Source organism: Aulonocara sp. 'chitande type north' Nkhata Bay, linkage group LG9, assembly GCF_057382095.1.
Source record: "Aulonocara sp. 'chitande type north' Nkhata Bay isolate Kocher_YH1m ecotype deep benthic linkage group LG9, A_spYH_male_GT1.1, whole genome shotgun sequence".
In the NCBI taxonomy this organism is placed as follows: domain Eukaryota; kingdom Metazoa; phylum Chordata; class Actinopteri; order Cichliformes; family Cichlidae; genus Aulonocara; species Aulonocara sp. 'chitande type north' Nkhata Bay.
The window spans coordinates 15885239-15897191 of NC_141352.1; the positions used below are offsets into that span (position 1 = coordinate 15885239).

The following is an 11953-nucleotide window of genomic DNA, read 5'->3' on the forward strand; positions in this document are numbered from 1 at the left end:
CGCCGTATGTGGTGTGGACCAGAATGTTTCAACACTGTGGAAAAAAACCCCCGATCTGGTCACAGCGTGGATAAAAACTGAACACAGCGATTACACACAACAGCAAATCTCTTTTATTGTAATGTTTGACAGTTGGTATTGGAAGTTCATCTCATGCTGAATCACATTATAAGACCATTGTAAAACTTTTTTTTTGGTGTACTCAAGTTGATGTTGCACGGCCACCTCTTATCCAGGAGACTCCAAATGCAGTATTTAAGCTGGATGTACAGTAGGCTGGAAAATACACTCATCACTCCACACTGGCTGCATGTACAGTATATACATGCATGCATACATACATGCTTATGATTTTCTAAAATACTCTTACCACATAGAAGGTCTTTAAACAGTAAACTACTACAAGTAGAAGATCTTCATTTCAATAAATGATGGAAACTGGAAGTATAACTTTGATCAAGATGTGGTTTTTAGGTGACTGGTCAACAACAGGACCACACTGGCCTACACATCAACCACTAACCTATAATGCAGCTCATCCTCTAAGGTAGGTTATTCACAGGGTATCAGCCACACTTGCAGGTCACAAAGGAATTGGCAGTGATGAAATCTGATGGTTAATATGTCGGTTTCCACACCGAGTTTCTCTCTTTACACGTCAGGTGAAGCTAAATGACATGAGAAAAATAAGTCTCTTCGTATTTGCGAAAATCTCCCAACATTTGCTTTAAATAAATCCAGGTTTGAGCCATGACTCATTTAAGTTTTGGTCTTTTTCAGCAGCCTCAAAAAAAAAAAAAAAAAAAAAAAAAAAATTGCATCACTATTAGTAAATCCTGACCTGGGATCCAATCCGATTTAATTAGCTCCTTCATAGAGGTCTGGAGTGATTGCATGAAAACTACATGAGGTTAAAAAAAATAGACTTAGGATTAGTAAAGTGCACAAAAACAGGTTCCTGAATATGATCCATGTGCCAAAAAAAGAGAAAAAAAAAGTGGATGGATTGATGCACAACTTTCAGTGCCCTGGAGACTCTGCTTCTTTGACCACATTTTCCTCTGCCGACTTATCCAAACCCTCAACTGTGTGTGCCACATGACTTCCTATTGTATAAATAAGGAAAGAAAATCAAGTTAAAAACTTACAAATCACTAAAAGATGAATTAAAAGCAATCACGTGTCAGTGCCAAAAGACAAAAAAAGCCAAGGGAAATTGTGCACAATTGTACAAATAAACTAAAAGCCTGTCAAGTATCTTCTCTTACATTTAGCTTCTAATTCAGTTATTTTCACTAAAGTTAAAAAAAGCAAAAGCACATAAAAAAAGCAAAACTTTGTTCAAACTCAGAAGACTATGAGGATTAGTAGTACCACAAAATAGATACACGCTGACCCGATGAAGCATTGTTAGGAATAAAAAAGGGCAAAGATGCGAGCAAGTTGCTTATCCACCATGGCGTGCTGGCAGGACGAAATAGGAAGTGTCGAAATAAAAGCTGTAATCCCACTTTTTTTTTTTTTTTTTTTTTTTTTAAATAGTCCAAGTGTGATCCCAGCAGATCCATCGCATTTAGCAAGGGTTTTTTTTTCCTAAGCAATACATGGTGCTGGTGTGGCTGAAAAATGACACGACTGCAGTACTCCTACTGCAACCCTGTGTTTTCCTCCATCCGGTGTTTTGCTGAGAGGACAAACTGACTAAAAAAAACCCCCAAAAAACTTAATTACGATTTATTGATGAGCAATTCAGATTATGCGAGTGCATCGTGGCTACTCAAGCAAAGTCTCTTATGATCATTGGAAAAGATAAAAAAGTAATAATGATGATGCTACTATCATTTGAATCACAGTGAATACACAACTCATTTCCTAAGCATCCGAGAGATGCTCCATTTGTCTGTTAGTAGTTGTTAAATCAGGACAAAGAGCAAATATATTTGATGAGGGTTAGTACCATTTGTTAATGGTCTGCAGGTGGCTGGTTATCCTCTAAGCGTAAAGCTAAACAAAGTTGAGTAAAAAAACACTCAACTTTTCACTTCTAACATCGTCCCTTTTAAATGCTCTTCAAGTTCCAGCCTTCAAAGGCGGGCTTTTTAAAAACAATAAATATGCCATACGTTACCAGAAGTAAGGCTCGCTGTCTTTTTCATTAAATAAAAACATGACTTTTAGAAGCTTTAAGAATAAAGTGTATGCTTCATCCATTGGTTCCTATTTCCCAAGCTAAAAACGCAGGGCAGCCAAAACAAGTCTCTATGCCAAGGGCACACCGACCTAATTGTGCGTTCAGTGAAGAGTGTATCCGAAAGGAAGGAAGTAAAACCTCCTCCTATTCTAACTTGCACTCAAACTAACCCCTTTCTCCTGACTCTGCCTGTGTGTGGCGAGAAAGAAACAGAACACGAGCGTTTACTGAGAAAGACACTCAATCAGCAGGGGGAGGGGAGCTTATTCAGCTGCACAGAGCAGTAGCCTAGTCAGCAGCAGGCCAATGTGAGTGAGACAGAGGAAGAGATGGCAGTACTGCTAGAAAGTAAACTTGAAGAAATGAAGTTCATCTTTGTAAAGGTTCACGAGAGTAACCAGATATTTTTAAAGGGGTCGGACACTGGGGGTCTTTTAAACCTCGTCTTACAGCCAGTGGTGAAGCCACGACAGTGAAAGCTACGCTGATGAAGGCCATTGCCATTGGGTACCGATATGAGTGGAGGACATCCATCCTTTCAGAACCTTTAGCGACTGGAATGTGAAAGCAGGTCTAATCCTAACCCAGGCGTTTTACCCAAGGGCAACATTTCATCGTGCATGCTCTATGCAGAGTGCCGGCATTTTGGCTCCCTGGGGAAGGCTTTGCTAGCGAGCTGGGCAGAGTTATCTGTTGGCTTTGTATTTGGACTTGCTGGCATCACGTGGCTCTTTGCTGGGGTTGCTCCAATCGTCCGCCTCGGGGCTCGTCTTATAATGCCTCCACGCCGACTTGTTGAAGACAGGCAGACGCTCAAAGGACTCACTGGACAGAGCCTTTAAATAAAGAAACAAGACATCCAAGTCAAGGAAAAGCAACTTTGACTTATCTTTATTAGAGGAGTTATTATCATTGTTTTTATTACTTGCCAAGAGTTGGATGAGTCTAAATAACCGTGAAGCTGGAGATGATTAGCTTAGCTCAGCATGAAGACTTTGAACACTGTTTCTGGTGGCTTCCAGCTTCTATACAGTTTTGTAGGTAATAAAGTGATGAGTCTAAGAAATCTTAATATTTGAAAAGTGATATGCAAGGTGTTTACACTGCTTAAAGTTTTATGCTTAACTAAGCTACTCATCTTCTGGCTTAATCATCACACTTTTTATTTGGGGGGGGGGGGGGTGCCTAGGTTACAGATACACATATTTTGCAGAACATCAGCCTACATACATACATACATACAGCATGTAGTTAAAATCGGTCAAGTCAGCCTCAATCTGTCCACAGTTAACACACCGCTCGCAATTAACACCACATTTACTCCATCACAGTCAAATACCAGCTTGCAGTACCAGCATAGGCCAGCGAATATACTGAAACGTGAACTACTAGGTTGATTTTTTCATTAGCACCTTGATGTTCATAGTAGGGGTGCAACAATGCTCGTATCGATATTGAACCGTTCGATACAGTGCTTTCGGTTCGGTACGCATATGTATCGACCAATACAACATTTTTTATTTATTTTATCAACTTTTCTTCTGACGATGCTGTCTGTGTTGAGCGCTCAGTGAATCTGCGTTCGACTACTCCGCCTAGGCTGCACTTTCGAGTGCAAATCCACTGAGCGCAGCGCAAGCTAGCAAGACAGAAGCTAAGCTCGTTGCAACATGGCAAATTGAGCCTCCCCCACCCTCATTCAGATCTGGCCTTTGGAACTATTTTGATCTTCATGTGAAGCATGACCCTGATGGTAAGCTCGTCATGGACAAAAGTAAAACAGTATGTCGGATGTGCCACGCAACGCTCAATTGGTGGGAACTAGTGCATTAGCGCAGTTAGCTTGTTAACGTGTTGAGGCCGTCCAACACTCATTAACGGCGATTTGCTGCGTTATGGCGTTAACGTCATTTTAACGAAATTAACGCTGACAGCACTAGTGGGAACACAACGAATATCACTGCACATTTACACCGACATCATCCTAGTGCAAAGACAAGTGGAAGCAGACAAAAACAACAAGCATTTATTTTGGAAAGAACCATTTCTCTGTAATAAACTCTCTTTTCCAAAGATGAGTGATTTCTCGATCAGATAGATTTTTTATTTTGTTGTTTCAGCAACATTACATTTAAAAACCGTACTTTTGAGTTAAAATATACATTTATAATTTTAATAAATGACAAATTAAAAAGGCATGAACATTTTTTGCATCGAAAAAATATCGAACCGTGACACCAAAGTATCGAACCGAACCGTGAATGAATCGTTGCACCCCTAGTTCATAGGTATCAAGCTATACACCAGATATTTTTACAGTATTTGACTGATTGAAATGAAGACTTTCAGCTTTAGTTCAATGGATTTAACCAAAGTATTGCATTTACTGATGAGGAACCACAGCACCAAATTTTCAGTCTTAAAAATAACTGGACATTTGACAGGCAGGTAGTTTTCAGGTGAAGCCTGTTCTCTTGTTACTCCATGACAAACATCCACAATCAGTTGTACAACAATCTGATACATTCTTAAACAGAAGAAATTCATTGGTCATCATCAAAAGGCCTGAAAGACCACAGAAGACAGCTGACATGGATGACAACAGAATTATTTCCATGACTAAGAAAAACAACTTTGCAACATCTAACCAAGTCAAGAGCACTCGAGGAGGTAGACGTATCATTATCACAGTCTACAATCAACAGGCGCCTTGAATACAGAGGTTGTTGCAACTAAATGTAAACCTCTGCACTCAAGAACAGGAGGGCTGGGTTAAACAACCTGCACAGATCTGGAAACAACAAATCTTTGGACAGATGAAATCAAGAAAAGCTTGTACCAGAATGATGGGAAGAGAAAAGGAAGAAGAAAAGAAAAAGTTCATGAGGCTCACCGTAGTTCAGGGCCAGCCACTGGTGTTTATTGACAATGTGACTGCTGGTACGAGTGTTGGGATGACCTGTGAAGTGTACGGGGCTATACTCTGCTCAGATTCAGCTCAATGCTGACGGAGCTTCGTTTCATGGAGTAAATGAATCAAAGCAAACTGCAAAAGCATCCCAAGAGTTTCTCAAGGCAAAAAAAGTGAGCTATTCTTTAATAGCCAAGTCAGACACCTGACCTCAACCCAGCACAGCATAACGGTCAGTTATTAAAGACTAAACTGAAGCCAGAGACTGCAGTTGGCTGCAGTAAACTCATTCAAGACTTTTTCTATGGTATCGATTTAAAAGTCATCAAAGAAATCATCTCACACAAAAACCCCACAGTACAGTTCGGCCATCTGCCCAGAACATCACCTTTTGTGGCAGAATCCACAATCGAAATTACAATTCTCCTGACAGATTTAGTAGAACTCGTGATGACCTGATTGGCTGTGTATATGGCTGCCTGGATGCAAAGCCCGTGACTTGAACTTCAAGCTAAAATCCCAGCCTATAAGTCTCTGCATACTCTTTTGACAGCTTCATGCCTGATTAATGAACCCAGTCCCAAAAAAATAAGAGAAAGAACTCTTACTGGCACTGACTGACATCAACTCTAATTTCACTTTCCCAATCCCAAACTGTGCCAACTCAATCCCAACCAGCACAACTGAGGCATTGTAGAGGTCAAGGGTTCATTTTTTTCCTTTAATTCATCCCCAATCTGTGTCATGCCTTACAGATCTTTGCAACACTCAAATTTGAATAGCTCACCTTCAGATAGATGACTGCATCCGTGCCAACTCCTTCCATAGAGTACAGCTTCAAATCCCCTTGGAAATATCGGGCATACAGCCTGGAAATTGGTAAACCGTAGCCAAAACCAGCCTGTAAAGTAAAAAGAAAATTAATGTAAAGTCATACCATATAAAAAAAAAACAAAAAAAAAAACGCAGGAGCCAAAAGATGCTTTTGATCACAAGGGTCGATATTGATGCGATTATATGGTTGCAGGTACCAGTGGGACAGCTCCTGGCTCCAGGCTCGGTGTCGGGGCAGTGGAGTACATATAGTTGAAAAGACGGTCTATCTTCCTGAGAGGGACTCCTCCTCCTCTGTCGCTGATCTAGACACCAAAAGGATAAGGACAATGGACAAATGGAACAGCTTAAAGACAATAAAAGCTAAAACACCTCTAAATAATACTTTAATGATGCAAATGTGTGTCAAATTTACCTTTATCGAGAGATCCTCTTTACCCAGAGTGACTTTTGTCTTTACTGGTGGTAATCCCTCTTTACTGTTCTCATGAAGCTCCACTGTGGCTCTCATGGAGTTCTGCAAACACCCCAAGAGTTTATTAACTCAGCTCAGCAGCAGCCCTTACAGAATTATAGTCCTGTTACGGATTAATTGCATTTAATTAGACCCGGGCCAGTTAGGTTAGGAGCACTGACACTGGCCTGCCTACCTTAAAGAGCTCAAATAACATGTGGAATAGATGAGAGGGCACATACACCACTTGGATGGGCCTTTTGGGAGCCTTCACTGCAAAGAAAAGGAGCATGAAAACTAAACACACACTAAAAAGCAGCTTCTTTTGAAGTAAATGAGGTGGTGGATCATTACAGGACTAAATCTGGCCCCAATCTGTGCCCACAAGCTCTAAAAAGACCGGGTAACATGGTTGTAGTTTTTGCAGTGCTGTGACTAATTGCAGAGGAGATTGCTTAAACTGCATAAATGCACAAAAGCACAAAGCATTCTTACTGTTAAACTCCTCAATCTTGAGCTCGGGAGCGGCCGAGTAGTACTTCTCGCACAGCATCTTGGCGGTGTCGTAAGCATCTGATGGAAGAGGCAAAACAACATAAGTCAGACCACAGAACGGCACACATTTCTGCTCACAGGTCACTAATGCATCTTCTGTCCCTTCCTGAGTCACTGAAAGTGCAGCGCCAGACCCACGCTGCTGAATTCCTTTAAAACTATCATTATGTAAACACCCCGCTCAGCAAAGATTGATACTCTTTTGTTTGATTTGTGTCACTGCAGAGAGCGGCCGATGTGATATAAAACAGCTAATCCCCGCTTCCTGTGAGAAGAATGAATACATTTGCTCAGTATAACAAAATAAGTCAAACATAGATAGAAAAATATTCCCTCTGACTTGAGTGAGCATGATCATGAGGAATTACAGCATTAGGAGGATGAAGACACAAAACAAATTGTATGCCCAAAATGCTGCCTCTAATTTGATTACATGTAAAGCTTCCGTGTCATTTTGTTACATAATTACAGTGCAAAATATAACATTTTATGAAATCTGGCCTAACAAACTTTACTGGACTGGTATACAATCAGTTCATACCAAGTTTTCCTTAATAACGACTCAGGATCTCACCAAATAAACCTTGAATTTTATATATTTCAGCTGCATTTTACTCAAAATTATTGCTTCATGTTTATTGAGGGTGAAGAATATTTGTCTTTTTAGTAAACCAGGTTAAATCGGTCATGTTAAATAACTCCCAAACTTACCATTGACGACTTCTGCTACGTTGCAGTTCGGATCAATGCTGCCTATGTGTTTGGGATGTGCTGGGTTGGTATCGTTACCAAAAAGGAGTGCTGAAACACAGACGTGTGGATATATAAACTTCAGCTGCACAGATGGATCCCAACGGCTAAACGACATAAATGTTTTGGGGGATTTTCGGCGACTCACTGTGCTGGTTGATGAGCATGCGGAACGAGATGCGGTTGGTGTAAAAGCGGTCCAGGAAATACTGGACGTTGCTGCTGATGAACGGGTCAAAGCCGAACTTCTCCTTGTACTCGATGACCCCCTGAGCCATGGTGGGAACTACATCGTTGTGGCGGTTGCGGATCTCAATCAAAAGCTCCAGGAAACTAAAAAACAAAAAACAAACCAAAATAAAAATCACATGAAAGAAGAAACATATTTTATATGTGCACAAAGAACAAGCCAGAACTTTAAATGTGACCATGATTTCTCTGCACAACGCAGCACAAGAATGAGGATCTGCATTGTTATTTCATTCTCCCTGAACAATTGTTGGAAACATGTTCTCTAAACAGAAAGACCCAAGCACATTCCTGTCTGCGTTTATCAGTGACACATGGCTGTTTAACAGACGGGCATTGTTTTTGTATAAATACAGTGTTACCTGAGCAGTCAGCAGAGATCTATGTGCACTAAGAGGATTAGCAGTGTTAGAGGGACTCTAATCTTAATGACATAAGTATAGAACAGCTGGGTGTTGTAAAGCTTTATTTACTGTACATACAGCGTGCTTATTAATTTTTCATACAGCTAACATCCACTCACTCGTTCAGAGTATGAGGGTCCTCTGGCTTTCTGTTCTCGTAATCGAGCAGCTCCACAAAGCTCTGCATGTACCTGATCAAACAGACAGAGGTCAAAAGTCAACTTTTACACATGCTTACTAACAATATGGCAATAAACCTTAAAACAAGTCCTGCTGCCATAAAGGCTGCCCTTTGGCAGGCGCACAAAGAACATTTCTGGAGGGAGTGTCTTACCATTTTTGCACGAGTTTGACAGAGGGCTGGCTAAGCAGTTTATCGGGGAGAAGGTTGACCTCTCTCATGGTGTTGGCCAGCCGTACGGGCAGCTCCTTACGCAGGAACATGAAGGACGTTTTCTCACATGCATTGTCCCGGCCTGAGGGAAGCAGAAGTGAGAGGCACAGATAAAGCCAGGAATATTTGAACGCTGACAGCAGATTTTTTTAAATCGAACAATCCATATGAGACTGAAATACAGAGTTTCAGCTTTAATTTAGTCAAAGTTTTGCATTAGCCATTTATGAATAACAGGTTTTGCGGGTTTTCTTATGAATAAACCACCAAACCAAAATAAACCTTTTAGATAGGAATAACTTTAGCAATCAATCAATGACCAAATTAATAATTTGGGCCACCTTAAAAAGAACAAATGCACTGCAAGCATTCAGCAACACTGAAAAACCTGAAAGACCACAGAAGTCAACTAAAGTGGACGATCGCAAAATTATTTCCACGGTTATGGAAAACTACTTTACCACATCTAAGCAAGTCAATATCAAAATGAAATATAAGGACTGTTTTAAATACTAAGATTAAAATCCTTTGCAGTCAGTGACTGCCTGAAGTCTAGAACCCCTGGAGATCACCTAAGGCTGCGTTTCCTCCCTCAAGATGCTTCAGTTGCTGCTTCTTCTTGAGTAACTAGATTATACTCCAGTAAAGTTTAATCTGACCCTTCTGTTCTTAACCTGTGGTTTGCACCTCGTGGTTAATGCAGAACTTCAGTTAGAACCCTTTGAATTGTAGCTGACAGCCTAGACTTGAACCATATTAACTGCTTGATCCATTGTGGTGGTGTAAAAAAGGCAAAGATAATAAAAAATTGTGTCTTTGTCCAAATACTTATAAACTTAACCGCATATGTGCATCTTCCAGTTTAGTTTTCTCTTGCTAATAAATATCAGCTTTCTTACACTTTCACAATCCTGTTTATTGCCATCAATAAAATACCGTGATTAGAGTTCTTTGCTTGCTTTGGCAATCAGAGAGGCTCCCGGCTCACTGGGATCAAGGTCAAATGAAAGACAAAGCTTCATATAAGAAGCTGCTTAAAAAGCAAGTGTGCTGAACTCATCTAAGAAGAGCACTCGGTTTCAATATCCAACCTTTAACCTGATATCTTAAACTTTGCCATCTGACTGCAGCTGTATCCACGTGCGTGCCAACATTAGCTCGAAAAGTTCACGCAGGAAAATTGGCCTGGAAAGAGGGACGGGTGGTCAGGGAGACATTAGAGGGACTGGCGTTTTAGATCTGTTGTGGGGGAACTTAACATAAAGTAGAGCCTTCTAGAGTGTGGACAGTGCTGCCCTGGGGACGACCTCAAAACTCTCAACACAGAAGAGACGATCATGACGTCCAGTGTTAGAACTTGGGATGATCACGCAAGAGGAAACGAGGGAAAAGCTGGGCCTGACTCAGCAGTTTAAAGGGGGAAATCTTGTGAAATGCAGAATGAGGAAGCTTGTGCGTGAGAACACGGAAGCCCGTGGCGACTATCCCTGGATGACGTCTAACGTGCTCCAGAGTGAAACACAGACACCGATATGTTTTGGCTCTCTTGGTGCCAAGCAGGGGTTCTCCTTAAAGCAAACAAGTGCGGCACACTTGCCGTCACGCATTCTACATCCACAGCTGCGAGAACAAATTACGCAACAGACATGCCAGCGTTTAATCAAGAGGCGGATTAAGGAAAGCCTTGAGTGCTTCTGCACCATTAATAACCGTCGTCTTGTGGCACACATTGCGACTGGTGTGATTTCTACATGTCTTGGTGTAATAGAGGGGAACTGAAATCGGGGGGTATTAACCAGAAATACGTTTAAAAAAACATCAATCTGCAATGACTCATGCTCTAGAGCGACCTCACTAAGACACAAGTGAAAATAAATAAAATGACTAAAGGCTTCCTGAGCATCTTGGCAACAGGAGCAGGGCTGCTGGCCCCTCCACTGCATACGTGCTGCTGTGCCAGTCTGACTGAGAATACCTGCATGCGTTAGGGTGCCTGTCAATACTTGTTTACAACGTAAACAAATCCGCACAGGACAGAGGACCGTCCTCTGTTTATATGTGGCTGCTTCACTGCAGGCGATCTCTACGTTTAACACACCTGACCGTAAGAAAGTCTAATGTTCCCTTCTATTAATAACGAGCCGGGGCTTGCGTGTGACTCTTCAGGTCCACAGCTGCGACTGATGAGATGACAAAAACACACAAAAGGGCCTTCCACCAAATCCTCCACCCTCTACAAGTCATTAAAGTCCTCTAAAGGTGCCAGGCGATGCCTTTACTCACCGAAATCCAAAAACTGCTTGATGGAGAGCGGGGACGGTGAAAATCTGGAGTAATACTCGATTTTGGGGTTGCTGTTTTTCAGCAAAGACCAGAAGATCCTCATATTGAAAGTTTTAGCGATGATGTGCGAGAGAAGAAATTAGGAGAAGGCGGACAGATGCTCGGACGGTGCGTTTCTCCCAGGGGCGGCCACATTTCCACCGGCCACGGCGGAGGAGACGATGCGACGCGACAGAGCCAGCTCCATAAGGTTACAGGATAGGATACAAGCGACAGGAACGGCTTCCTGGATCTACATTGCTGCACGCTCAGCTCTGCAAATCCCCTCGCAGTGACGTGACGACTTCATGCCATACTTTTCAAAGTAAAGAAAGAATGCGCAGTATATTTCGTAATATTTTATACCATCTATAGGGCAACACTGCAAGCTGCAAGGAGGTGTAAATTGGAAAACCTGGCAACAACATTTATTAGTTTTATATAATCAAATAAAATGATTAATATTTATTAAATCAATTAGCATATTGCATATTTCATTTTCTGCACATACTGTATATATTTAATTCTGTATATATGGTACTTATTTATCTATTGTGTTTTGCATGTATTTCTTTAGCACTGATGTGGGTCAATACAACAATTTTGGTGTACTGTTGTGCAAAGTATGACCGTGCAAGGACAATAAAGAGTTAAACTTAAATGGTTTATTCATTTTAACGGATAAAACATTATGTTCTTATACTTGGGATTATTATTTAAAGTCTCCCTCCCGACCCATGACTTGCATTTATACACAAATTCTGTCGGTTAACAGAAACACCATGCTTTTTAAAAAAGGAATTTACTTAATTACTGGTGTATACGTGGTCTATAAGGGTCACTTATCACTCGTTTAAAATTACAATGACATTATCAATGTAAACCCAAA

The 11953-nt window shown here is 41.1% G+C and overlaps 1 protein-coding gene across 2 annotated transcripts; it reads right to left on the bottom strand.

The window, feature by feature from the left end:
• Positions 1-13: 13 nt before the first annotated feature.
• Positions 14-11359, bottom strand: pdk3a (pyruvate dehydrogenase kinase, isozyme 3a). 2 transcript variants are annotated; one of them, XM_086306088.1, is made up of 12 exons: positions 11026-11359; positions 8683-8824; positions 8468-8539; positions 7844-8028; positions 7657-7746; positions 6886-6963; positions 6587-6663; positions 6352-6453; positions 6134-6241; positions 5890-6003; positions 2907-3027; positions 14-1106 (listed from the first exon to the last, which is right to left on the bottom strand). In XM_086306088.1, exons 1-12 carry the CDS (start codon positions 11126-11128, stop codon positions 1021-1023), a joined length of 1278 nt encoding a protein of 425 aa, XP_086162214.1. In that variant the 5' UTR covers positions 11129-11359; the 3' UTR covers positions 14-1020. The 2 variants fall into 2 exon arrangements, with proteins under 2 accessions (XP_086162214.1, XP_086162213.1); XM_086306087.1 differs by having other exon boundaries at positions 15-1102; positions 2903-3027.
• Positions 11360-11953: the final 594 nt, after the last annotated feature.